Source organism: Rhizopus delemar, genomic scaffold, assembly GCF_000149305.1.
Source record: "Rhizopus delemar RA 99-880 supercont3.13 genomic scaffold, whole genome shotgun sequence".
Lineage (NCBI taxonomy): Eukaryota > Fungi > Mucoromycota > Mucoromycetes > Mucorales > Rhizopodaceae > Rhizopus > Rhizopus delemar.
This window is the reverse complement of record NW_027137839.1, coordinates 1,143,258-1,170,252: the sequence shown is the minus strand read 5'-3', so window position 1 is coordinate 1,170,252 and position 26,995 is coordinate 1,143,258. Positions and strand designations below refer to the sequence as shown.

Here is a 26,995-nt window from a genome sequence, read left to right as displayed (position 1 = left end):
ATGTACACGCACACAATATAGTTATCTTTTGCTTGAGACTTCCATGGGCGTCATACCGCGATATCGACCGAATGTTAATCCTAAACCTGAGGAAGCAGAAGAAGCTGTAGAGACACGTCTATCATAAACAGGACGTTTAACGGAGTAATATTCATGTTCCAAATCATCATCTTCTTCCTCTGATTTTAATCCATCAGTGGAATTAGGGGGTATAATACTACTTGAATGACCAGAGTTTAAGATCAAGGTATGACCGGTAGATAATGAAACTGTGGGAATGATTGAGCTTGTTGCATGAGGTAATAATGAAGTGGAATAAGACGGTTGTTTGTTCATTGTAGGCTGGGAAAGGCGGTGAGTGTGATTGGTGGGTGTGGTAGGGATCTGATAAGATAAAGGTCTTGTTGACTTTTGAGATGACGATTTACGGCGATGACTGCCAAATGAAAAGGTTAATTTTCGAATGGATTGACGTAGACGTTCCATGATGGTCATTGTGGCTTCGGTATCTGTTGGTATTTCGGTAGGTGTGGTATAGAAAGTTGGATTTGATTTTGTAAACCATTCCCTTGGATCCTCTAAATCTTTAATAACCCAAGGATGTGTCTAATGAAAACGATCAATTTTAGGGAGAATGTGTGTATACAAGATTCTTTATTCTTTACCTTGACTTTATTTAAAGTAATTCTTTTTTCTGGATTCTTTTCAAGTAGTTTTGTAAACAAGTCTTTCAAATCCTCATCGATTTGTTGGTTAGGAGGGAAAGTAAGTGGTTGAGTTGGTATTGTATCAAATAGTTCAAATTCAGTCGAAGCAAGAAATGGACACTGACCAAATATAAAACAATAAAGCGTGACACCCAAAGCCCAGACATCGATTGCTTTTGACGTCAGAGGTCTTTTTCCATTTGTATCGCCTGCATAGCATAATTCAGGAGCGAAAAATGCCGGAGTACCTGCAGTCTCTGCAAGGTCTTTTTCCATTTTATTGAGCATGTCTTCTGTAGGTTCAATTAAACTATCTGCAGCTAACAGCTCATTGTAATAAGATACACCAAAGTCTGATATTTTGGCGACATGATCATGAGAGAGTAATAGATTGGCAGGTTTAATATCACGATGAATGATACCTTGATAATGTACTATAGAAATATGAGTATTAATTTATAAAACGGATTATAATTACAATAATCAAGTCCATTCACAACATCTCTAAATATCTTTCTTGCTTCATCTATTGTCATCACAGGCTGTTCATTTTCATCTCTCCACTCAATCTCTCCATATTCACTATATTCTAATGCCATATAAATCTTTCTACTCTCTGAATTATCCATTACTTCCAATAACTGAACCACGTTTGGATGCCGACATTTTTTCAATATTGAAATTTCACGTTTAATTTTCAATTCATTCTCTTTTGAAGCAAATTGTGATTGTTGTGGTTGATTGTTATTTCCTCTTAATAAACTATATCCCATTTGTCTTCTTCTAGTTCTTTTATCTACAATCTTCACTGCCTATATATAACTGAGTTTAAATATCTGTTTTTCTTTTTCTTTTTCAGTAACCACTTACAACATAGTGTCCTGTATTCATGTCTTGTGCTAACTTTACTTTACCGTGAACACCTCTTCCTATTTCTTTTATGATCATATAATGATTTATAATTTTATTTCCAGTTTCATTATCATAGTCTTTTGTAATGGTGTCTGTTATAATAACTTCATTTGTTGAAAGAGGATGAATGCCTGGATGATGAACAGCAAACTTATGTTCTTTCCAATGGCTTAATTCAGGCGGTGCTAATAAACTTTGTCTTTTTAACATAAGTTTTTTTCTTTCTTTCTTTTTTTGTTATAAAGAAAGTGAATGAGGCAATTAAAAAAATAAAGAGAATAAAGAAAATAAAAAATAAAGAAAAAAAAAACAAGGAAAAGGGAAAAAAAGCGGAGAAAGCTAAATTTATATCACGCAACAAGTAAAGGAAAAATAAATGGTAAAATATAAATCAAAACGGTTGATTTCAAAAGCTACGAGAAAAAAAAAAGTACTAAAAGAGAGAAAGAGGACATGAAATAAAAATTGATTTTATTACTACTCTTTTCTCTTTTTCTCTCTCTCTCTCTCTTTCTTTTGATGAAGATGATGAAAATGATCTTACTTTTTTTATTGTGTTTAAAGACAGTTTACTGTTCAATTTACGTGTTTGTAAAAAGACCACACAATCTATTGAAAATACGCGATGGCTTTAATCCCCGATTATAGGCCACTAATACAACTTATCAAACCAAGTCAGCTTCATTTGGTCCCACATTATCCAACAGTGATAAGGTGGGTTATTTACTTCAACCTTTGGAAGATCCCACAGGATGTCAATTAGTGACCACTCCGTTTGCAAACTGGATAGCATTGATTAAAAGAGGAAGTTGCTCAGTTGCTACCAAAGTACGTAATATGCAACAAAGTGGAGCTGTGGCTGTGGCTATTGGTGATCTTGAATTGAAATCAAGTTGGTTTACTATGTATACCTTAGGTAATACTAATAATCAACTTGAAGTTTGATGCATGCATATACAAATCAAAACAATTCATAGGTGATACATTTGATATAGAAATACCAAGTATATTTTTAGCAAAGAATGAGTACAAGACATTGCTCTATTTATCTGAGTTAACAGATGCACCGCTAATGATATTGCTTCAAAGAGATCAACATATGAATTGGTAAAATAGATATTGTCTCTAATAGCAATTTGTCTCTTATTAAACTATTAGGCCTTTGTTGGATGCAATGATAATCGTCTTTGTTTCGCCAAGTGTGATGCTTGTCATTATTTACATTTTCAGACAATTAAAACAACAAATGCATCATGATGGCCTAACCGAAACGACCTTGGCAAGTTTAGTCTTATGGCAATTTACCACACAAGAGGAATACGGGGCTGAATCATGCTGTGCTATTTGCTTGGAGGATTACTTTAAAGGTGAAATATTGCGTCTTTTACCTTGCCATCATGGATACCATGCTAAATGTGTCGATGCTTGGCTTCTTACCAAAAAAGGATTTGTAAGTGGCTGATGTGATTATTAAGCAAAAAAGGCTTTTTTCCACTCATCTTTTTACATAGTGTCCTATTTGTAGAAGACATGTTGTGATGAAATTTGACACAATAGTATGATTTATAGAGACAAAAAGGATTTTGGTAAAACAAAAAAAAATCGAGAATTAAAAATAAAAAACTATTTTTCCATTTTATTCTTTTTAATATAGCAATGATAATATGTTTGATAAACAAGGAAGAAGGAGTGATTGGTGGGAGAATGATACAAGCAATAGAAGAAAGGAAATCTTCATTGTCTTGGTATTCCAGGTACGAGAGAAATCCCACATGCATCATGAGACGTAAACAAAGCCTTTTTTTAAATACAGCGACAATAAAAACAGGCGAAAGAGAAATGTGTAAAGGGCCAAAACATAAAGAAGTCTATCGATTTACTTGTTAAATCCGCCACAGTTTAATCATTTGAGCATTTCAAAGCGAAAAAAAAGGAGCAATTTATCCCTTTTACAAAGGGTAAAAGAAAACAATAAAACAAAATTTTAGGGAGTAAAAAGTACACTTGAAACAAATATTTTATAGGAGAATATACAAAGGAAGAAAGAAAAATCGTGTCAGGACACCTTTAGAATTGGCACAAAAAAAAAATGAGAGTATTTAAATACAAACGTAATCTTTCTTTTTCTTTTTCTTTTTCTTTCTTTAAATTAAAAACAAAGCCAGAAATGGAAAATACAGCCACAGAATATAAACGACCTTCTTTTTACAGTCGATTCTTGTGTGCTTCAAGATTAATTACTAGAAGAACAGAACGTCTAGAGGATGGGCCGCCATCTTTGAGTCATATTATGGATATAGATCAAAAGACACTTTATGAAGAAAATAATGAGTCCAAATGGACGTGTCTTGACCAAGAAGAAGACGAAGAGGATTACATGAACAATTTACTAGAACCATATACATCCACATTAGAGAAGCTGTCTGGAACAGCAAAAAATATCAATCAAAATACGCGTAGTACTGCTGTGCTCATTGTACTCTCGCCTTGTGCTTTGGCAGCAGGAAATATTGCAAGACGTAGACGAAGAACGCATAAACCAGCTTGCGTTCAATTTTAAAACCTATTTATTTCTTTATATACCTTTATATATTCATATACCATTATATACACTTTTATATACATTATAATATTATACAAGATAATAAAATGTTTTCTACATGTAGTTGTATAAGCCCTTGCTATTTCTGTGCGCAGAGTAAATTAGGCTTTGCTGCTGCGCCATACAGAGTAAATTCTGAGAGTATAAAACATTTCCTTTTCTTTCTCCAACTTCATGGACGTTTCTAGTTCTTTTAAAGAGTATATCAGTTTTGCATAGATGACTACCGCAAAGCTGGTATTGAAAACAAAAAAGATAAATAGAAAACAATTGGCTTAGTAGCACCAAGCAAAAAAAAAAAAAAAAAAAAAAAAAAAAAAAAAAAAAAAGCACTAATCAGTTTAGATACAGCCATTTGGATTAAGCATATGTAATCAACACTCATGTACTTTTTTTTTTATCTTTGGGTTCGAAGAATTGATTGTTTATTTCCATAAAACTTCTGTTCAAGTTTTTATTTTTTTATTTATTTCTGTTTAATTATATACATTTTACACATAAAAAACTTTCATAGAAAACATAGAGTATAAATTTTACACATGGGGGTTATACAAAGTTAAGGAGCAAAAAATAAAATAAGTTTTTTATCCCGTTTCCCCTTAGGGAATTTGTATTTCCTGTCTTTGATCTTCAATCGACACCCGAGATGGTGGAGTGGAAGAAAGAGCCATCAAGAGATCATCCTGATCCTCTTCAGTGGTTTGTTCATGAGATACAATTACATTTTGTTTAGGTTGTTGATGTTGTTGCAGCTCCTTATATCGGCTGGTCTTTACAAACTTGGGTACCGAATCCTCTGCCATCATTTTACATACGTGTTCATTTACACGGCCCAGCATGCTTAATAGCTTGATTAGGCAACGGTCAGGAGAAACACCACGGATGATGATCGTACGCTGCTTGACGGTTGCTTGAGGCGGCAGGAGTAAAAATCGATCGGATGGATTGGCAGGTTTATGATGTAGAATTGGGGTAGTAAAATAAGGAATTTTATCATTACGTGGTGGATGGGGAACAGGCACAAACACGTTCTGGACATAACTAATGATCTCTTGACGCAGTGTATGATCAATATTCACATCTTCTTCCGCATTTGGGGAGAGATAGGACTCGTATATTGAATAGCAATCGGCTAATTGTTCTGCGGTTGTTTCGGACTTGAAACTATTGCGAACAAGTCGGTCATGATCCACCCAAAAGTTGATGTTTTCCGCACAATAATTGGATTTTAAAAAGTCACGAAAGTACATGCGAAGTAATGGTGTTTCCAAAATGTTATAGAGACGCGTGTAGTAATGTGATGAATCTTTGTTAGTAGAAGAGGTACTGCCATGTGACATGCTGGAATCAGTGAATGACATACTGGGCGGTCTGATAGGGGTATCGGGAGGTAAAGCGCTAACGTCCTTTGACAGACTCGTGTTGGCTAATTGTTCAACCAAAGATGTGCCTGAATCCACCCGTTTTATTTCTAAAATTTGCTTGTTAATACAATTTTGATTCCTATGTTTTTGCTTCTAATGTCACCTTCTGCTACCGATAGATCTTCACGTTGATCCAGCGAATGAAATTTGATGTGTGATTCTGATGATTGTATTGGCTTATGCTTTGAATTCTTATTACTGTGATTACTACTAGTCGTAGCTTGACTACTTGTCTCTGAATGAAAGGAGAGATCACTTGTGGGCTGAATTATCTCCTCCTTTGGTATCTTCCAACCCGCGGCAATATACCCTCGCTCTGTCACGTAATAAGTAGCACTTCGACTTGTCTTGAACGAAACGCCTTCATCCTTTGTCGTGATGGACTTGTCAGATTTATCCAGGACGAGAGCGATCCAACCAAACAAGACAAATTCGGCCGCAATTGTCTCTGCCTCCTCTCTGGACATCACTGTCAACCGATCTGCAAGCCACTCAACGCAGTGAACCGCTAAAAAGGTATGCTGATACTGTGCTAGATTCTTTCGTTCAATGCCGCCCACATCATCCAGTATCAAAGCATCCATCGATAGACTGGATAGCATGGCCTTGAATGCAACAGTCATGTTGGCTCGCGAAAAGGTGATTTGGTCATCATGATCAGTGAGTCGATCGAGTGTGATGATCCTTCCGCCCGTACTACCCGAGAATGACGGCGACATGTAGGGTGCATTGAGTGCCGCGATCAAGTTATCAGTCATCTCCACCTGAGTATAATCAGCAAATTCTTCCAAGACATGTTTTCCTTTTAATGTTGGGCACCAAAATCCTTTATCTTTCACGGTCCAATTGGTCGAATCGGTCGCATTCTGGATTAAACGAGCAAATAAAAAGAATTGAAGCATGTTCTTTGCAGTGATTGCGTCCATACTGAAGGTCGTGGTAGTCCTTGTGGCTATTTGGTGTGATGGATTGGAAGGATCAGGTTGTCGAAGGACGTGAATGAATTTGAGTGATGACATCACCTTAACGGCTTCCTCGGTTGTGAACGTATATGGATAAGTACGAAATAAGCTTCGATGATCGGTCAAGTTAGTTTGAAGTAAAACAGCAGAAAACATATCATACAAATCCTATCTCACATAATAATAAGCAAGAGGATAGGAAATTAATTGGAAATGTTTACTTTAGTATAAGGTCTTCCTTTTTTAGTTATCCGCATCATTGTTGTGTAGGTTGCAAAGCTTGAACTTAGCGTTTTAGGCATATTTCTGATATTAGTCAATTAAAAGGGAGGGGATGAATAGCAGTACGATGAATGAAGGAAAAGAAAGAAAAAGAAAAGGACGGTATAAGCAACGAGACATTGAAAAAAAAAAGTAGGGAGGAGAAAAAAAAGCTTGTCTTTTATGTATAACGAGATGCTTAAACATCCTCGAATCTTTGATATTCTACCATTAAACTTGTTATTTGTACAACAAAAAATGAAATAATATATGGCGCCATTTATCCAGTGAGAAAAAAAGATAGAGAGAAAGGATGAAAAAGTTTGAGTAATGATTTCACATAGAATTTGGTTTTATCATTTGAATTGTTCACCTATAAAGCACTTTTTTGTTTCTCTTGGCAAGTTAAAGTTACGAACGTGATATTGAATAAGAAGTCAAAACTGCGAGAAAAAAGTCCTTATTAAGATTACAGTGTTTCCATCTTCAACTGGTCATTTCACTGAAAATATTGGTCAGAATTTTGAACTCATTCGGTCAAGTATTTGAAACTCAATTGGTCAAATTTATGAAAACCAGTTGGTCAGTTTTTTGAAAGCCACTTGGTCATTTACAAATTGGTCATATAAAGCATAGAAAGTTATTTCAGCATGATATTTAAGCAGCTGCTTTATTAAATTGGCTGCTTGTTTCTGTAGTCTTCAAACTTTTTGACAGAATATCGAATGAAATTTTGAAGATGCTCTGAAGGAACAGCTTGACAAGCTTCAATAATTCTCGATATCAAAATTTCAGTGTCTTTCAAGGGATGGCGTTTTACTTTTGCTTTGACAACTGACCAGAACTGCTCAATAGGATTCAACTCAGGAGAATATGGGGGGGGGGGAGATAAACGGGAATATAACCCCACTTAAGAATCAACAGATCAACGACTGAAGGAACATGTATAGGAGCATTATCCATGATAATGCAGAACCTCTTCATCTCCGGGAAGTTTTCCATTATATCTATTGTATGGCTAATGAATTGCAAGTAATTGGAACCTGTAGTTCCCTTAGGAATAGGCAGCTTATCTGCCTGTGTTTTACGCTTAGTTGCACCCATTACTTTCCTTCTCTACACATTTCCTGGCTCCCTCATAGCTACATTCACAGAACCAAAACAAGATACAGCTCCCAACACAGTACGCGATATAGCTTTTGTCGAGATGGTTTCAACAATAGCCGGCTTACCGCGTGAAGACCAAGCTCTTCCACGAGGCATGTTGATGTCAAACCTTGTTTTATCTAAAAATGCACAGTTTTTTAGATAGTTCATTCCTTTCTGGGCCCATTCCTCTACTCAGAGAGCATGTTTCTCAAGTTGAGCAGTATTGTTTCTCGCTAGAAAAAATAGAATTTTTCACCAGCTAATTTTCTAGATGTTAAGATGTCGTCGACATCGACATCTCAAAAATGGTTCAATTGTTTTGAATTTCGGTACACCAATACTTTTATATGCTCCAAACATGTGAAAGTAATTGAAAACTCTGACTTTATAAGGGAAATATGGAGAAGTACATCGACAAAGTGGTTGCCGAAGTCTAAAACTAGAAATTTACATGTCAATAGAGATTTTCCTGCTTGAAGCGGTCAAAGGGAGATAGGCTTCGAAATGTTGGAACATAGCGTAAATTTTGGATACTGCTATGTCCACTCTACCGTCCACTCCAAAACCTCTTTCAGACACATCAAAATGCTACGTCCACTCCGCTCTCTTTAGTGACAATAGTAAAGCAAATGGAAGCTTGCACTTGTTGACTTTGCAAAGACAACAAATGCTTTGAGATTCAAGAATACTATGCTTCAATAAGATAACACTATTTTTTTCTTTCTGAACAAGGGGATGTCTTTTACAGAGATACAAGATATCATTGTTTCAAATCGTCTTGATAAAATGCATCTTTAATTTATCCTGAAACTCTCTGTCTTGTTTGTCTTATGAGAAGCTGGATCGTTTTTTTCATTTCAAAATAGATTGTTGTTGAATCATGAGAGGCCAGAGAGGTTCTTTACAACAATAAAACTAGTTTAAATCAACCCATAAATGTTGCTAGCAAAATACAGATAAATTTGATTGTCTAATATAAAAAAGAGAAGGAAGTTTCTTCTTCTTTCTTTTGTAATTATAATGATCTTATTCTCAACTTCAAGTGAGTAAACAAAACTTTGTTAGTATAACCAAATAACTGACAACTGTTTAGACCTTATAAATGCACTTTCTAATATCAATCCATTGTTGTTTGGATGTCATACCGAAAAGGATAAGCCATATTGTGTCTAAACCCAACAAGTTAATGACCAAGAGCTGCTGTCGTGTTTGGTCATTAATGATGTTTATTTATTGTTTTAGTATTGATCTCAGTTCAGCCTATGTCAGGCTATACAATTAATAGTCAGACGATATAATCTAAATTATTAGTTGGTGTACCCTAACATTCACTCTCCGGCGACAGGAAAATACATGGACTCAGGAGAGGTAAGAAATTGAAGTGTTGCACAAAATAGCGAAGTGTTTCATCTCATGCAACATGTTATTTATAAAAGCAATGCACCGAAGGACTTTCCTTTCACCTTTATCCTTTAAAATGTTTAACTCCAATCAAATCAACTTTAGAAACAACAAAATCACTATAGTGAATAATGGAAAGAGAGAAAATGTATGCTGGAATCGTCAACAGAACCTATAACCATGTATACTCGTATATTTCTTAGCTGAGAGCTCAGACTTGTCAGATTCATCTATCTCTTCTGTTGAAGTAAAGGGATCTAAGAAGATCAATTGCTTCTTAGGTGATGGTAGCAAAGAATGGAAGTTGAAGGAAGAGGTAACTAAACGTGTAGATGAATATAGCTGAAGAATACCTAACCATTGTATTTAGTTCATTGTCGACAACATCAACATTTCTAAAGAACTAAAAAGATTTAGAAAGCTGTCAATTGCTGAGTTTGAGAGAAACAAGGATATTAACTGCTTGAGGATTCTGTAAGTATTCAAAGAGATTTGTAGTATACAATGTGTCTCCTGACACTCATTCAAATTAAACCATTTGTTTAACTTAGTGCCTTGTCCCATATTTTACCAATCAATGAATTTGATGCAAGCAGAAGTATTATAAAATACCTTGATAACGATGCCCGCAGAGCCCTCAAGCAAGTAATCAGTACGGCCAAGCCAAAGGTCAGACTTGGGCCTGCTAAGGCAGTCTTATACTGTAGAAGCAAGGCCAATGTAAGTTTGGTCCACTCAAGAAAGTATCTCTTCTAATCGCGTATATAAATAGGGGGCTGCCGATGAGGATGATGAGGCTGATGAAAAGAATGATGACGTGACTATGATGTGCATGGTCAAAGACATTGCTGTACAGTTGAAGCAAAATCGCGCTTCCATTGCAACAACATCGGAAGCAACATTTACTGAGAAGGACTTGGTGTCAATCGTCCGCAGAGTGTTTTTGGAAGATGTAAGTGAAGAGGCCATTTACGCTGTGTGAGTATACACTCAATTGTCTCTGTTTATTGTACTAACCTCTGTAAACTATGCATGCATGACTAGAATTGACAAGCACGAGAAGTTTGGAAAGAAGCCGGACTTTATGATTGGAGCAAAGGTGAAGAGAAGAGAAGTTTACTTCTTTTATGTTGAAGTAAAGTGTCCTGGAGCACACAGCAAATATCAGCCAGAAGACGACTATACCAAGCTGATGAAGCTCATGAAGAAGTCTGTTGATGATCAGCTGTACCTTGGCCTCAAAGACCTTATGTCTCTTGGCCTGTTGATCGAAGGTATGCTCTCATTGTCTATGTTGTGTACTAAGAGAAAAGAACGTGCTGTTTACTAAATATATTTTGATAGGCTTCAAGTGTACACTCTTCCAGATGAAGCTTCTTGCCGATGGAATTTACATGCCTATGGCATTCGATCGTTTTTCTCTGGTTGAGGAGGATCATCAGCTTGCTCTTTTGCCTTCTGTCGTGGATGCTTTTTACTTTGTGAAGGTATTACTTTGAAAATGAACTATCCATATTAGCAACAGTGCACTAATGTATCTTTTAAAGTCTGAGCTCAGAAAGTTTGTAGAAGAAGAAGCCAACAAGAAGAGAACAACTGAGGAGAGACGAGCAGGAAGAGAGCGTATCTACCCTTCTTTTGTTACAAATTTTGTTTCAAAAAAGGGAAAGTAATGTCTACTGATAGTACACAATGCATGCATATAATCTTAACAAACTATAATAATATATCATACAAGCAATTTCCACTATGTTATTATTGCTATTGTATTCACCTATATGCTAGATTCTAGTTTATATTACTGTACAATTATATTATTTACCTTTCAATACATGTTCTTCATCTACATATTTTTGTATCAATATCATACAGGGGCAACAGTATGGTTACAAAAATTGTTTCATAGAAATGATGCTCTCATTAGACTTTAATAGATTATTCTGAGGTTAATAAAAAAAAGAATAAGTAATGTTAAACTTGTATTTACTACTACATATATACAGCAAGACAACGCACCTGTTTATAAAGAAAAAAGAAAGACAAGTGATGAGGAAGTGTATACTTTATTGTTTCTTTTGATAAGAAATGTGATACAATGTTTGTTGGAATTGGTGTCGCAAACTGAATCAATCAGCCAGTCTTAAGGAATAGGAACGCAGCCTGCGGCAACGCATGCACTCATGCATAGACCCAATGCAGCATTATACGCCAGCGCAACAGCAGGAGCACCGGCACCAGTAGTAACCGTACCAAACGTAAGACCACTAGCGGCATAACAGGTAGCATCCAATGTATTGCAACCAGTTTGACAGATGACATACGATAATAGACCAGCCTCTGCAGAAAAGCCAAGTAATGCGGCTACAATAAGCAATAAAAGGTATATCTTGTTCATACTGCTTAAATGCATAATATGTATATGATAAAAAAAGAAAAAAAAAAAGTTGTTAAGGATTGACAATGAATGCAACTATTTATACCATAGCATCAGATAATCTCTAAGTAGCAATCCTGTCTTTAGTTACCAAACGACAACAAACGCTCACAACACAAAACAGATGATCTTCTTGTGCATGTTTGATAAAGTTTATTGTGTAGACGAGAGTAGACAAGCAACAACATCCTCATACAAATTAAACAAACAATAGTAAAATTAAGGGAACAAAACACCCAATATACGTACTTGTAGCTAGGCTCTTCTGCTACAGCTTCCGAACAACAACATATACAAAGTAACTTCGGGCAACCAAATCAGCAAGCCACTATTAATGCATTGTTGCAATCAGTTTCTTGGTATTTTTTTTCTTCAACTAAAACCTATAGATTGTTCCGTTTTATTGATTATTAGACATATTTTAAAATAAAGTATAAGAAAATACAGCAGAATAGCTTTCAGGAACTTGGAATAATAATCGAAAGTACAAAATGCAAAAGCCACCATGGACGATCCTTCAGATAATCTTCATTCGGCGGCATCAAATAAGTAGATTCGTTCTAATACAGTCTAACTAAAGCGCCTGGACATACTCACGAAGAAAAAAACGGATGTATTGATGTTGCAATATTATTTTTTATACTGATGATAAGCGCAGCTACTTTGTGGCAAAGATAATTTATTTCTGTCTTCATATTTTTGAGACTTTTTGTAATGAGATTTTTAAGAGATAAGGATAGTACATATTGCTTCTGCGAAGCTAAGTGTTGCAGTGAAGTACCGCTTGTGGTAACCACCAGTAATTAATAAAGTTATAGAAAAACTTGCTTTCGATTCTAGATTGCCATGTATTGCAAGTACAAACAAAAAGCAAAGTGTTGGGACATCAAATTGTCGCCATGGAAAATAATAGCAACGCCAAGTGCTTGTAAGTATAAGATAGAGTTACACGTAGCATACTTTGCTCGCCAACACCTCGGAAGCACCAGAGTATCGGCTGGCGACCAACCAAGGCAAGCTGAACAAAGAGGTTAAAAGTTTACTACAGAGTGCATGTCAGGGTTTGCACTTCTTCAGTTCCGTGATTGTTCACAGTCCCTTCTGATACCACTCCCGCGGACAGAATCCTTTAGTAGCATTGCTTTTCGCCAAAGCCCATTTGAAATGCCCCCCCCCCCTCATCAAGAGGGAACCTGGCTATTGTGTTGGGAAAATATTACAAAGAAACAAAACAAAAATTCAAGAAGACCCAAAACTAGCTTTTTGCATTCCCAATTGAGCAGTTCTGGTCAGTTGTCAAAGCAAAAGTAAAACGCCATCCCTTGAAAGACACTGAAATTTTGATATCGAGAATTATTGAAGCTTGTCAAGCTGTTCCTTCAGAGCATCTTCAAAATTTCATTCGATATTCTGTCAAAAAGTTTGAAGACTACAGAAACAAGCAGCCAATTTAATAAAGCAGCTGCTTAAATATCATGCTGAAATAACTTTCTATGCTTTATATGACCAATTTGTAAATGACCAAGTGGCTTTCAAAAAACTGACCAACTGGTTTTCATAAATTTGACCAATTGAGTTTCAAATACTTGACCGAATGAGTTCAAAATTCTGACCAATATTTTCAGTGAAATGACCAGTTGAAGATGGAAACACTGTACTTTGCTAAAAAACTCTAAAAAGGGAATGCTATGAACTCTTGTACTATCCACCTTCTTGGTGTTGTGAGACATGGACTGCTTTGCACTTTCTGTGTTTATAAATCTGTTTTATAGACTAATTTGTTGCACGAAAGTACTTTCCCTTTAATAATTTTAATATGAAAATGCTACATTGCATTAAGGTCCTTTCTTGGTTAAGCCTTCTGGTCCAGCAATGACTTGGGATTTATCTGTTATTAACATCGTGGCACGTGTCTTCGTGTCTCATTGCTAGGTTAAAAGCAGTTTTTCTTCTTTATGTGATTTAATTAAAGGGATTTGTTCCGATTATTACTATAATCTCGGTAAAATCCTCTTCCAGTGTCATGTTGCATTGCGCGCACGGCCTTTGGCAAAAAAAGAGGGGTTTAAACATAGTGCAGTTGTTTTCACAGTGCGGATTGACGTCTTTATTGTCATTTATAGAGCTTAAAAGCCGTTTCTATTTAAGAAATAAAAAAAAATATTTTGTAAACATGAATAAAATGGCTGTATAAAGCGTAGCTTGTATATCTTTATTGGTGTCCTGTTATTCCATCATGAAACCTGTTATTTGTACAACGGGCTTACCCGAGATAGGGTTCTATATTTACTCTTAAAGAAAAGAATAAAGAACAAAACAAGCTTGCTCTTGAATATAGTTTTATTTTGGCTTATAAAACAACCCTAAAGTCTTCTTTTCTCCCCTGAGCGGGGAAGGAAGGGGTTAGAAAACATGTCCTGGAATATTTAAATATAGTAGTCATAATCTTTCTCCGTAATCGGGTTTAGAATAAGAGTATTTGAATACTTGAGAATAAATGCTCCTAATTTGGACCCTTTGATAAATTTTGGAGACTAACAAGGAAATTTGCAAGGCTTTTAAAGGTTGACCAGAGGCTAGTTTTTTGCCTTTTGCGGGAAAAGATCACAACAGTACGTCAGACATATTCAATATTCAAGGAGACAAGTTGCTAAAGAAACAACACGATTTAACAGGTAAAGAAGATAGGGTGCTTGAAGTAATAGTATCTATTTAGGCAACTGTTATGAGGCAATGTATGATTATGTCATTTGTATGAAACATTTCTATATAGTCAGGAGCGCTATAAGTTCCTACTTGGTTAGTCTCATAATAAGAAACGAAATAGCTTTGCTATAAAAGAGAAACTATAAATTTGAATTATATGAAACTGCAATCTAGAGAGTTTTCAATATAAGCTAATTAATTGATCGAAACCAGTAATGAAAAGGATGATATTGGTGCATTTATACACTATCTGTTCAATGGTCATACTTTTCAAGAATTTGTCTCAGTTTACTATATTGGACCTAAACGATTTACAAGAGTCCAAACCCTTAAATCCATTTACTATATATAGGTATTTTATAATTTAACAAACTAAGCAATATAATTCATTGATATATGAGATATAATGCTCCTATTTATTCCCTACGAGTTCTCATGAGTCGATTTCTTCATTTGTTTAATAATTTCTTTCACTTCATTTATCATTAGTAGTACAACAACCTCATTTTACTTTCAACTTTAAAGTGCCCTGCAAACGTTCTTAATAAAGCCTATTGTGTGGATATGTTAAAAAAGCAATAAACAGTGATTAACTCGCTGTCGATACAAAATTTGTGATATTTTTTCCTTTTTTCCTCTTCTTCCTTGTGGTTCATCTCTTGAATTGGGTGAAGCTTCAAGGATAGGTGTATCAAGGCATGTATGAATGGCAGCAGATTTGCCTTGATAGCTCGGAAGGATACATGGCACCTTGAATAATCACTTTCTTACTGAGTTTATTTCTTTCAATAGTTATTCCATCGCCTTTGATACCTTTTTGCTTCATATGGGAAATGACCCTGCTTTACTATTAGTTTTGGGGGATCATATGGCTTCTGTCTCCTCGTGGTTGATCCTGTTAATCAAAGCTGAAAAGTTTTGCGAGCTTAAAAAATGTTTTTTTTTTTTTTTTTTTTTTTTTGAATAATGAATGAAAACAAACATATATTTTTTAACAAACGTAATTATCCTTTTACTTGACAAATTATGCTTTTCATTCAAGTAATCTTTTTATCCTTTCTTCTTTTGAGAACTATCAGCCTTCAGATTTACAAAGTTCCAGAATTAATTTGTTACCCGTTGAAGGTTATTATATACAGTTGTTTTAACCTGCTGTCTTTTCGCTAGAGTTATACTAGCATCTATCCTGCCAAATATCTCTTGAATTTCTCTTCCTCTGAGATGAGCTCTGCGAATAAATCTTCTATACCACCCGCAAGTTGCAGAAAACTGGATATAGTGAATCTTTTTTTGTAAGCAGCTTTCTGTCTAATTCTTCAAGCACCTGTATAATGGCTTCGTAAAATTAAGATCTACTTTTAGATGTAGAGTATCCTAGATGAGAATCTGTTATGTAAATTGATTTATATAACTCCATGAAATTTTTTAAAATCTAAATGGTCATCTACCATATTTGGTGTCCTATGCGCCTTAAACCAAGAACAGATGAGATGGGAGTTAGGAGAAAAAGACGAAAAAGAATACAATATCAATCATAATAAGATTAATCAACACATGAAGCCATTTTTACTTATAGTAGACGTTGTTGTGCTTACATTTATTAGACATGAATATGTTATTGAAATAGGAAGACGCTATGTAGGTAGAATAATAAGAGAAGAAAATATACTACAGTGCGATGGTAATAGATGCAGATAAAAAAGCGACTATGAATATTGACAATGGTAATATATTGATAACCGTTAATAATAGTAAATGAAAAATAGCAGAAGGGTATATACCTGATGATAGTTATGAATTAAAAATTTATGTTTAACCGTACAAACAAGAAAAACGATGAAGAGCAAAGTAAACCATCTTGATTTAGTTGTTACTGTATCATTCAACGTGTGACTAAACCAGAATTATAAAAGGTTATATTCGTTATGTACTTTTGGCTTGAAATTTTTCTGTGTATATTGATTGCAACAATATGAACTTGATACGTACTTATATATTTGCAATTCAGTTTTCTTTATGCTGTGTACTACACGGTCTGCCAATGACAGTTTAGTATACCGTATTTAAGTTTAAAGAGAGCAAAGATATTCTCAAAATCACATATGATTTTAACAAAGGACAAGTTTAAAAGCAAATTTCGTTAAAAAATAACAATTACATACAAGAGTTTATTTGTTGGTAAGAGCAAGTAACAGAATTTTACTATTATTTTGATACAACGGTGTCTATTGAATTACTATTTCTAGTGATACTTGTCGTTTGTTCTTGTTCTTGCTGCTGCTCTGTCAAGATATTTGAAGCACTGATCTGCAAATCTCGTTTGAGTTGACTGCGAAAGGATGTTAAATCCAAGTTTTTGACTAGTGGTTCGGATATATTGACTGCGATGCTACTACTACTCGTGGCATAATTTTCTTGAGAATAGTTGTTTCCTTGTTTGAGTAGAATACTATTGCTACTGGAGTGAATGAAATTTGTAAACTTTTTTCTAATTGATGTACTGGACGATGCATGCGATCCTTGTTGAATGGGAAGACTAGGAAGACTTGGCTCATTTCTTAGACGAGATATGGGTATGGTCTCTGAAGACGATGAGAAATCAGAGAAATATTTGATGGATGATCCAACTAATTTTCCAGAATTGGAATAACTTGGATTGAGATCATCTTCCACAGTCAAATCATATTTCCAAGTGGCTGAATGTGATGTCTCTGGTTTATCGGAAAACATGGCTAATACTCTATCTTGATCGTCAGACCAATGAGCAGAGCAGAGAGTGTATTCAAGAGCTAATGTGTTATTTGCCAATCTTTCTGCAAATTGATATCGTGTAACATGGCTATCAAAGTAGGGCCCATGACAGTAAGAGCATTTATTTGCACGAGCCAAGTAATTTTTGATGTGATCTGCAAGGCTGTAGGGAATCTCTAATTCGTGTCGGACAGCAATTCGTGCACATGTTTCCATTAAAGAAGGTGGATCATGACGCAAGTTATAAATATATTCCTCCTGAAAATCACATCCTTCCGTCATCAATTTTGTAAGCGTAGTGAGTGTGGCGATCTCTGCCGGCAGAGTACGTAAGGGGTTGTAAGATACATAAAGAGAGTTAAGATTGGATAGTTGAGACATTTCTTTTGGAAGAAAAGTAATTTGATTTTCACTGACAATGATATGAGTAAGTTCTGATAGTTGACCAATAGATGCTGGTAATGTTTTTAGATTATTACGACTAGCATAAAGAGCCTTTAAGTTTGAAAGAAAAGCGATCGTATCCGGTATTTCATGAATCTTGTTGTCTGATATATTTAGTAACCTAAGGTTTTTCAAGTAACCTACTTCTTTTGGAAGTGCAGTCATTTGATTGTTTGACCTATAAACAACGTAATCAATAAATTAGGGCAAGACGAAAACAAAAAGACTTACAAAATTAAACTAGTTAAATTACTAAGGTATCCAATACTAGGGCTTAATTCAACCAACGATCTATAGGATAAATCAATAGACATCGATTTTGGATTTCCAATTAGCCTATTTCGTCTTTTCTTGCGTGGATTGATTTCACCAATAGTGAGTTTGGACCAGTTCCTTTCTTCTGTTGGTTGCTCCTCTGCTACTTCATCTTCAGTATGTATGGATGTATAGTGTGTCATGTTTGAATAGTAAGTCTGGTCAATGTATTCTAAAATCCTTCATCAAGTCACTATTAACGATCGAAGGTCTCTTTCCTTGTCCCTGACAATTCGAGCAAACATTATTTTCTATTAAAGAAACAATCGCCTCATCTTCTTCCTTCGTGTTATTGCATTGTTCACATATTGTTTGTAGTTGATAAAGATGTGGATTAGATAATATAAAATCTTGTGCTTCATTTTCATCTATTCCTTTTGTTGTTATTTGGCTTAATTCTTCATTAAAGTATCCAAGTGGCAGTGGGCCATGCTCATTACTGACTTGTTGTCCCATCGATATTTAGATTGATCAAAGAGAAGAAGGAGAATTTAAAGAATAAAGAAATAGGAAGAAGAAAAGAAGTAAAATGATCAAAAGGGAAAACAAGAAAAAAAAAAAAGCATGCTTGTACAGAGAGAAATACAAGCTTCCAAAAATGGTTTGTTTTACAGCGTTTCTAAAGATATCAGCAGACTTACTAGAAAAATTTCAGTGTCCGAGATGGCGTATTCATTTATTTTTAGTAACGCAGCCTTTGCCATCTTGGATTCTCTTAAATTGAAGAGCGCTATGGATTCGGTTTATAAGAAATCATTTCTACACACAATCTAATCGAAAACAAATATCTTATAAACGATGAAGAAAATATAGAAAGACATCATAGAATCTTGTTCCAAAAAAAAAGAGACAAGTTTCATCTGTGCATACTTTTTTTCTTTTGTTATACTTCAAAATAATACTAGTCAATAACAATAGTCAAATTAAAAAGAAAATAAAAGAATTCTATTGAACGTGATATCAATACAATAGATAAGTTCAAAAGCGATTTTTTTTTTCGAATTCTGTTAAAATAGCAAATGTTTTTCAATAAATGAATTTTAATGCAGCCAAATGCTTATTCTTTATTTATTAAACAACTCACTGTAAATAAGTCTGATATACAATTAAAGGATTGCTTCTCCTAATATAATGATATTGATTCATTATTAGGCAAAAATTACGATGAAACATGAATATAACATGAGATCATTTCTTGAACACAATAAAGAAAATTAAAAAGTATTATGTAAATATATCAAATCATCTAAAACCTTTTACAAAGCATACTTCAATTGACAACTTCAATTCAACTAGTCTTGCTTATAAAAATGACATGTACAGCGTTTCTAAAGATGGACCCACTGATACTCTAAAGTTTTTCTGTTTACTCTCACCTCAATTCCTTTATTCATTTTCCAAATTTGTAATATTTTACAAAAAAAAGTTTTCATTTATACGCTAGAATATTAAATCAACACGCCTTTTTTTTTTGTAGTTCTCTTTTCAAACAATAAAAACAGATAAAGCAAGTTTTCGGAATTTGTTCATTTGTACATAATTTCAATAAATAAGAGCTGATAAAAATTTATTTTCATTCAAGATAAACAAGGCTCGAAAAGAGTAAATGAACCTGATACGATGGACACAGATGATGATTTTTATGGTATTAAATTTAGATGCTCTTTAGCAAAGAAAACTTGATGGTAACAAAAGTTAACCAAACAATTAGAAAAATCGAAACAATAATAACAATACTGCACTTGAAACTACAAAAATTACTCACGCTTAAAGAAAGCAAATGGATAAACAAATGGCAGCATTATTTACAATTAAACAAAATATTTTTATTCTAATTCCAGAAGATGCAAAAAGAACTGCTATTCATCCAAGAACAACTCAAAAATAGGTGAAGACCTGTGAAGAAAATGAAGAAAAAATAATATTTTTCATCAGCAAGCAACACAAAAATCATAAACATTGGCTTATGTCGAGTAAAGTACACGTCGATTCCATTACTGACTATATTGGAGAAAGTCTGTTAGCAGTGATTAAAGAAGTAATCGATACTCTGTAGTGTATTCAATGGACTTCAAAAAAAAAAAAAAAAGCTTTTAATAATTTTATGAGAGAACAGTGTGCGCTTCTCTCCAAGGGAGTACATAAAATGTTAGAAGAAATGATGAGAGCATTTACAGAATAAAAGATATTGAACTTTTCATGGGCAGATTATGGATATGTCGTATCGAAGTAATCGAGTGATTATTGATGAGGCAGGTTTCCATATGTGTGATAAGAGCAGTGAGTTAATATAAAAAAAAAAGTACCTGGCATACATTTAAAAAACATTTGGTGCAAAACCTTAATGCGTAGATGAAGTTCTTTTTCTTCTTCTCCTCGTTTATGAGGAACTGAATGTAACTAGATTTCACAATTATCTTTCTATTTTGAAGATGTCATACATTTTTAACATATAAAACTTATTTTTTAAATATTAATAAACATGGCAGGCTTCTAGCTTTTTTGATGTTGATTATTTTATTTAGCGTTGTCTTTTTGTCAAAGTTGAAAAATTTCTTTCTTTTTTGATCCCTTTCTCACGTTTGACGCTGTAAACTTCTGCAAATCCTTTTTTTTTTTTTTTTTTTTTTTTTTTTTTTTTTTTTTTTTTTTTTTTTTTTTTGGAACGGGCAAAACTGCTTCACAAATGTACAGTATGTCACTAATTGTGACATTGTTTTTTTTTTTTTAAAAAAAAAAAAACCTTTTTAATCAATCGTGTGTTTGATTCCTTTTTTTTTTTAGCGAAGGAAAAAACATTTTAGCCAACATAATATGAGTGAAGAAAGACACCAGTACCATAAACCGTTGAAAGCTTCACCAGGTCCTTCTGGGTTAGTATACAATGCAAAGGAAGCAAAGGCTTCAAAAAATTGACGACAATTTTTTAATAGATTCGGCGGAATGGAAGATGTTATACCTGAAATGCCACAGAACTTGAATAAATACAAACGATATACCCAAATACCAACAAACATGTAAGCCAATATTATATTTTATAGCATGATATATTAATGCATGAATGTTATAGTATATTAAACAAGCAAAATGATCAATTAAATTCAGACAAACTCAGCAAAAACCATCCACCAAAGGAGTCTCCCATGAGGGATTCACGAAATTCGTTTGTAAAATTTACTTCTGGATCAAACTTTGACGATTTAAAATCAAAAGCTATAAATTCATGGGATGTTGGAATTGATTTACAGTTGAAAGCAGACGTCAAGAAACCAAAGCAGCAGTGGATATCTCCAGATGAATTCTTTAATAATTTTGGTGTAAAGGAGACAAAGAAGAAAAATAATACACCTTCAGCTATTATACCCGAAACTACATCCACTTCATGGCAGCCTAGTACCAATTCTAGCTGGGATACAGTGACAGATCCAAAGAAAAATACGTATGCTGAAGCAGCAGATCCAATGACGCCTTCTTGGGCTGTATTAGATACACCCAAGTCTACTCAGCAACCAATTTTCACAGTACCTTTTCCTTCTCAACAACTAGCTTATGTTACACCTACTGGGTGGCCTCCTGTTGTTTCTGCTTCTGTAATTCCTCCAAATATGCCACAAACAGTGTTCCCTGTGGCTGTAGTACCCCCCAAATACATGCCAATGAATTTGCCTTATTCACCAAAAGATGCTGAAAATATGCTCTTTTTACACAAAGTTCTCAGCGACCAAACTGCTGGATTATTATCAGAATTTCAGAAGAAGTATGAAGAGATGCTGGACAAATTGAGTACTATGCCTCTGCGAAGTGTTGGTCTCTTTTTAGACATATTGGCAATCCTACTCAATTATGATCAACAAAAGGATAACCTTGGTACCTTTCAGAAAATCAACAATCATATGCGCTCAATTATCAGCGCTATACGCAGTTACATCCAATATTATCTCATATTACCAGAAGATGCTTTACGTATTTTGAGATTTGTTGCAGCCCTGAGTAAATTTCAGGCATCTATTAGCCAAGATATACCTGTTCAAGAGTTATTTCAACGTTGTAGATCACTTGGAAGTTTTTGTAGTGCCAATGAAAAAATTGAAATCACCATGCACTATCTCACTCTTGAACCTACTCAGAAATCTGGCGAACACTTGAGCTCCTTTTGGAGTGACTCTGAGGGAGGCTTGCCACCTTTGCCTGCTGTGGAGGATATCGTATTTGAAGCATTTTCAGGAGATGCTTTATCGACACACAAGTCAAAAGACAACAGCATAACTTCAAATATAATTCAAGGCTCTTGGCCAGAACTTAATTTACAAAACTATTTCTTTACACATTATATGCTGCATCGACAAGAACTTGTGGGCCCTGTTCAAGATGTGATACACCAAATTCTGACATCCGGTACAACAAAAGATATACAGGATCGAGGTGATGCTATCGTTTGTCACAGTGCAAAGCCTATTAGCACTATGCCTCACATAGCCTCTTTTGAGACTGCCATTGTATTTTCTTTAAGAGCTATTTCTGATTCGGATATTATCATGAATGGCCATTTAGAAGGTTCATTTACTGTTATTATACCACGCCATGATTATATCAAAATGACGAATGAAGAGAGATTAGAATACATTGCAAAGACTGCCATCATGGGCCACGTTCTGCATTCGTACAGTACCACTTACAACGGAGAAACTGTACGTCTTGTACCAATACATTTGAACCACAAGGAAATGTCTCGATTAAGTTGGTCAAGAGAATATATTATGATTACCAGTAAGAATAATGCTCCAAGTGCTCTTTCTGCGCTCAGATGGCTTAGGGAAAGCTATAAAAATTTTAACAAGGATCAGTTTTCGACCTCTATTACGCCAAGAGTTCTTGCAGCCAAAAATAATATATCTATATCAGAGTTGACCAACTGGAATGGATTTACTGAAGAAGATGAGAATCCTGTACCAGTTTATATGCAAGGTGCAGAAGTGGAAATTTCCTGTATCATGTCCAACAAACATGCGACTTTCAAAGCAAGGCCAGATAAAGACGTATGGATTAATGTGCCAGAGCAACAGCAATGGACTGCTATGTCTCCTACCAGACGCTCGTCTCCTTATGAGGTTTCTCCTAGTCAATTAAAGGCAATCAAGTATGCACTGACACATAGAGTAGCTGCTATTGCTGGAGCACCAGGTACTGGTAAAACATACCTTGCTGGAAAATTAGCCTTGCTAATGAGTCAAGCATTATCAGTTGGTCAGTTCCGCCAGCCATTATTAATCATCGCAAAGTCACAATCTACATTGGACCGTATTCTCATCCTGGTTGCCAATAAGATACATGATACAGTTCGTTTTGGATACGATCTCAAGGCAGACAGCCTTAATCGCGGCAAACAGGCCACTAAAATGACGATACCTGGTGTTGCGGATAATGATTATCGTCAGTACCAAAGATTAGAACGTAGAATTGCATATTTACAAACCAAATTGGATTTGTTATGTAAAAAACGTTATGAGATTGCAGCTCATTTTCCTGGTATTATGGCCTCTACTATCCCTCCTTCTTATTTGACCCAACTTCAAAAAGGCTTCTGTAATAAGCATGGTCGATTTCCAAACAGTAATGTGGAGTTATGGCAATCTTGGTTTGTCAATGATGAACAAGTCGCAAGTGCTAGATATCAGGAGGCTCTATTTGATAGCATTAACAATCTCCAGCTCAATCAAACTATTTCAGCAGGTAATGGCGTCCTTCCTATGATTGAATCTACCTTTTTCCGAAACAGGCATCGCTGGATATCCAGTAATCCCGCCAAGCTTTCAGCTATTATAGATGCGACAAATTGGCCATTTGAATCCTCTCGTCGTTCAGGCAGCGATCTTCGTCAAAGCCTTTTGGGTCATTGGAGGCAATTTAAAGAGAAAGATATTTGGGATATCTCGAGCAAGGAAAAGTCTAGTATTGTTGATAGCTTGGCAAATATACTTATTGAATTTGTTGATGCCGATATCCAAGATCTTTTGAAGGAGCAGGTGAAAGATGCTCAAGTGCTTGATGATCTGATAGTGCAAAGATGGACCTATGTTGCCCGCTTCAATCGCGTTATTGGTATAACAGCTGACTTTGCTGCGGCCCATCAATCATGGTTAAGTCATTTGTGGCCACGCTGTGTTATTGTGGATGAAGCATCAGAAATATTGGAATCTACTCTTGCACCATGCATCTTTGGTCCACGCGTTGAGCACCTCGTTCTTTTTGGAAACACCGAGGCCTCATCTCGCCCGACTGTCTCTAATCATCTCCTTAAGGGGGATCCTCGAAATGTTGATGTTTCGCTTTTTGAACGCTGGAAGAAGAATTCGTCTAGTGAAGTGGTACGTCTGGAAGAACAGTGGCGTATGCATTCTGATGTGGCCAATGTATTGAACAAGTTCAATAGTAACAAGGACCAAGAATCATCTCTACTAATCACTGCTCCACTTGCAACTTGTAATGAAAATATGAGAGACAATAGGCAGAACGTTCTTTATGGTCTTACGCAGCGTATGTTTTATATTGATTATCAATCATCTCGCTCTCCAAAAACTCTTCGTACAGACTATACACACTTGTATTCAGCCTCCATCACTCAAGCTGATATTGATGAAGCTCAGTTTATTGCTCATCTCGCTACATATATAAGCCAACAACCTTATCCAACCAACGCCAAACTTGCTGTACTCACAGTATGCGATGTACAAAAAGATTTGATCAGTAACTGTTTGAAAAACGAGGTTCCGAGACGCACTGTGTTTAAATCGAGTTTAGAAAAAATTAAAGTAAGCAGGATTGATCAGCATCCAGGTCGTGAATACTGGTTCACAATCGTCAGTACTGCGACTCCTGGAGGCTCAAAATGTCTCGAAGATAATCTATCTATTGCTCTTACACGTGCAAAGTATGGTGTTTACATTGTTGGCAAACCAAATCAAGACGCGGTTCACCCTCGCTGGAATAAGTTTAGTCAGTATATGCATGAGATTGGTTTATATGGACACCAAATTATCCTGACTTGTCACAAGCACAAAACATCATTAGCTGTTGGCTTTTGGCTAGAATTTGAACGAATCAAGAATGGTGGTTGTAATCAACCTTGTAAAGCACTGATGGCTGATGGTCACGTATGTCCTGAAGAATGTCACCACGGAAGCCACAAGGAGGTTGTGTGTCATGAGTCCTGTAATCGTATCCGTCCTAGTCATTGTACACATCCTTGTCTCAACAAATGTTACGAATGCTCGGCTAATGGTCATTGCCCTCCCTGCACTGAAGAATGTACGATTGAGCTAGATTGTGGGCATAAATATACAGGTCAATGTTGCGATATACCAAACATACATAAGACAAAATGTACTGAACCTGTAGAAGCTACGCTATCATGCGGTCACAATGCATATGTCAAATGTTTTGAGACCCAAAATCTTAATGCTATTGTATGTCAAGAAAGACATACGATTGTACTTCGATGTGGCCACAGCGGCGAAGCAAGGTGTGGTACAGAAGTTCTTTGTACAGAGGTGTGTAATCAGTTTTATGAATGTGGACAGCATGTTTGTCAAGAATTGGTAACTAGTTTAAAGCGAAAGAAAGAAAATGATATACTAAAAAGTAAATAGTGTGGAATGGATCATTCTCACGAACGACAATATTGTCCAGCTAATTGTTCAAAAGAACTTATTTGTGGTCATCGCTGTGCTAATGGTTTGTATACGTTCTTTTTTTTTTTTTTTTTTTTTTTTTCAGCTGCAATTAAATGATTTTACTTGATTCTTAATGACTATTTATAGGTTGTGCAAAAGCAGATGATCATACTCAAAGATGCTTAGAGAAGTGTGGCTATTCATGCTTACATGGATATGAATGTAGTCGTGCTTGCTTTGAAGAATGTGTCAAATGTGTTAGTCCATGCTCCTATCAATGTAAGCATTTCAAGTGCTTGAAAAGATGCTATGAGGTAAGCTTGCTTTTCTTCTTCTTCTTAACAACTAATGATATTATAGATATGTGATCGACCACCATGTAACGCTCCTTGCCGAGAGATCTTTGATTGCTCGTAAGTTGGACAAAAGTTTTTTTTGTTACCTTTTCTCACAATTTGTAGGCATCAATGCCCTGGTTTATGTGGCGAACCATGTCCGCCTTGTGTGGTCTGTAATCCAGATAAAAAGTGCTCAATTTCTCTTAGAAAAGTGAGCGAATTCGATGCAAATGAAAGTGTATATATGTTACCTGATTGTGGCTGTGGTAATTATTATGTACTGTTAGAATGTGCTTGTTTTAAACTACTTGTATAGTTTTTTCTGTTGCGTCCTTGGATTCTTACTTTAATTATCAAGTCACAAGTGGAGAACATACTGCTATTAAACTGTGGGAATGTCCTCATTGCAAGAAAAATATTTATACCGCTGGAAGATATAACACATATATCAAGAATGAGGTTGCTCTAGTCAACAAAATCAAAGCTCAACTTGAAAAACAGAGGCAGATCTTGACACAGCATGAAAGAGATCAAATCATCCAGGCAATGAATGAAGAAGTTATAAACACTGAAATGCACAGTATAGTTGGTGGTAGATGGTTTGTTTGTCCAAACAAGCATCCTTATTATGTTGGTGATTGCGGCGGTGCAACCGAAATATCAAAGTGTCCTGAATGCAATGCTCCTATTGGAGGTACTCAGCATCGTGTAATTGAAACAAACAGATTCTATGGTGAATTTGATGGCTCCAATGAACCTGCTTGGCCTGGTCAACCCAATAACATTGCTTAATTTTATATATAAACGATAAAACAAACTGATAAATATTGCTAATAAATGAAGAAGTACACCTTTATCCTATATTGATTTCTTTAATCATATTTAAAAGCAATTGTTTTACCCAAGTCCAAAGATCAAA

General features: G+C 35.3%; 9 protein-coding genes across 9 annotated transcripts; 4 read left to right on the top strand and 5 right to left on the bottom strand.

Moving 5' to 3' along the window:
- Nucleotides 1–21: 21 nt before the first annotated feature.
- RO3G_14310 (uncharacterized protein) lies at nucleotides 22–1,829 on the bottom strand (the record flags this gene model as incomplete). The annotated part of the gene is made up of 4 exons (XM_067668894.1): nucleotides 22–606; nucleotides 666–1,141; nucleotides 1,186–1,519; nucleotides 1,578–1,829. 4 exons carry the CDS (start codon nucleotides 1,827–1,829, stop codon nucleotides 22–24), a joined length of 1,647 nt encoding a protein of 548 aa, XP_067524995.1.
- A 166-nt stretch (nucleotides 1,830–1,995) lies between these two features.
- RO3G_14309 (uncharacterized protein) lies at nucleotides 1,996–3,081 on the top strand (the record flags this gene model as incomplete). The annotated part of the gene is made up of 5 exons (XM_067668893.1): nucleotides 1,996–1,998; nucleotides 2,184–2,210; nucleotides 2,268–2,535; nucleotides 2,636–2,726; nucleotides 2,778–3,081. The coding sequence occupies 5 exons, from the start codon at nucleotides 1,996–1,998 to the stop codon at nucleotides 3,079–3,081; spliced, it is 693 nt and encodes a 230-aa protein (XP_067524994.1).
- A 627-nt stretch (nucleotides 3,082–3,708) lies between these two features.
- Nucleotides 3,709–4,179, top strand: RO3G_14308 (uncharacterized protein; the record flags this gene model as incomplete). Its single annotated transcript, XM_067668892.1, has 2 exons — nucleotides 3,709–3,730; nucleotides 3,920–4,179. 2 exons carry the CDS (start codon nucleotides 3,709–3,711, stop codon nucleotides 4,177–4,179), a joined length of 282 nt encoding a protein of 93 aa, XP_067524993.1.
- A 641-nt stretch (nucleotides 4,180–4,820) lies between these two features.
- Nucleotides 4,821–6,763, bottom strand: RO3G_14307 (uncharacterized protein; the record flags this gene model as incomplete). The annotated part of the gene is made up of 2 exons (XM_067668891.1): nucleotides 4,821–5,692; nucleotides 5,845–6,763. The coding sequence occupies 2 exons, from the start codon at nucleotides 6,761–6,763 to the stop codon at nucleotides 4,821–4,823; spliced, it is 1,791 nt and encodes a 596-aa protein (XP_067524992.1).
- A 1,221-nt stretch (nucleotides 6,764–7,984) lies between these two features.
- On the bottom strand, nucleotides 7,985–8,131 carry RO3G_14306 (uncharacterized protein; the record flags this gene model as incomplete). Its single annotated transcript, XM_067668890.1, has 1 exon — nucleotides 7,985–8,131. The coding sequence occupies one exon, from the start codon at nucleotides 8,129–8,131 to the stop codon at nucleotides 7,985–7,987; it is 147 nt and encodes a 48-aa protein (XP_067524991.1).
- A 1,239-nt stretch (nucleotides 8,132–9,370) lies between these two features.
- On the top strand, nucleotides 9,371–10,917 carry RO3G_14305 (uncharacterized protein; the record flags this gene model as incomplete). Its single annotated transcript, XM_067668889.1, has 8 exons — nucleotides 9,371–9,385; nucleotides 9,524–9,542; nucleotides 9,622–9,734; nucleotides 9,789–9,892; nucleotides 9,970–10,138; nucleotides 10,191–10,396; nucleotides 10,463–10,692; nucleotides 10,763–10,917. 8 exons carry the CDS (start codon nucleotides 9,371–9,373, stop codon nucleotides 10,915–10,917), a joined length of 1,011 nt encoding a protein of 336 aa, XP_067524990.1.
- Nucleotides 10,918–11,558: 641 nt separating this feature from the next.
- On the bottom strand, nucleotides 11,559–11,813 carry RO3G_14304 (uncharacterized protein; the record flags this gene model as incomplete). The annotated part of the gene is made up of 1 exon (XM_067668888.1): nucleotides 11,559–11,813. One exon carries the CDS (start codon nucleotides 11,811–11,813, stop codon nucleotides 11,559–11,561), a length of 255 nt encoding a protein of 84 aa, XP_067524989.1.
- A 4,950-nt stretch (nucleotides 11,814–16,763) lies between these two features.
- RO3G_14303 (uncharacterized protein) lies at nucleotides 16,764–18,211 on the bottom strand (the record flags this gene model as incomplete). The annotated part of the gene is made up of 2 exons (XM_067668887.1): nucleotides 16,764–17,931; nucleotides 17,985–18,211. The coding sequence occupies 2 exons, from the start codon at nucleotides 18,209–18,211 to the stop codon at nucleotides 16,764–16,766; spliced, it is 1,395 nt and encodes a 464-aa protein (XP_067524988.1).
- Nucleotides 18,212–20,882: 2,671 nt separating this feature from the next.
- RO3G_14302 (uncharacterized protein) lies at nucleotides 20,883–26,868 on the top strand (the record flags this gene model as incomplete). Its single annotated transcript, XM_067668886.1, has 7 exons — nucleotides 20,883–20,941; nucleotides 21,002–21,085; nucleotides 21,139–25,706; nucleotides 25,886–26,052; nucleotides 26,099–26,151; nucleotides 26,200–26,342; nucleotides 26,393–26,868. 7 exons carry the CDS (start codon nucleotides 20,883–20,885, stop codon nucleotides 26,866–26,868), a joined length of 5,550 nt encoding a protein of 1,849 aa, XP_067524987.1.
- Nucleotides 26,869–26,995: the final 127 nt, after the last annotated feature.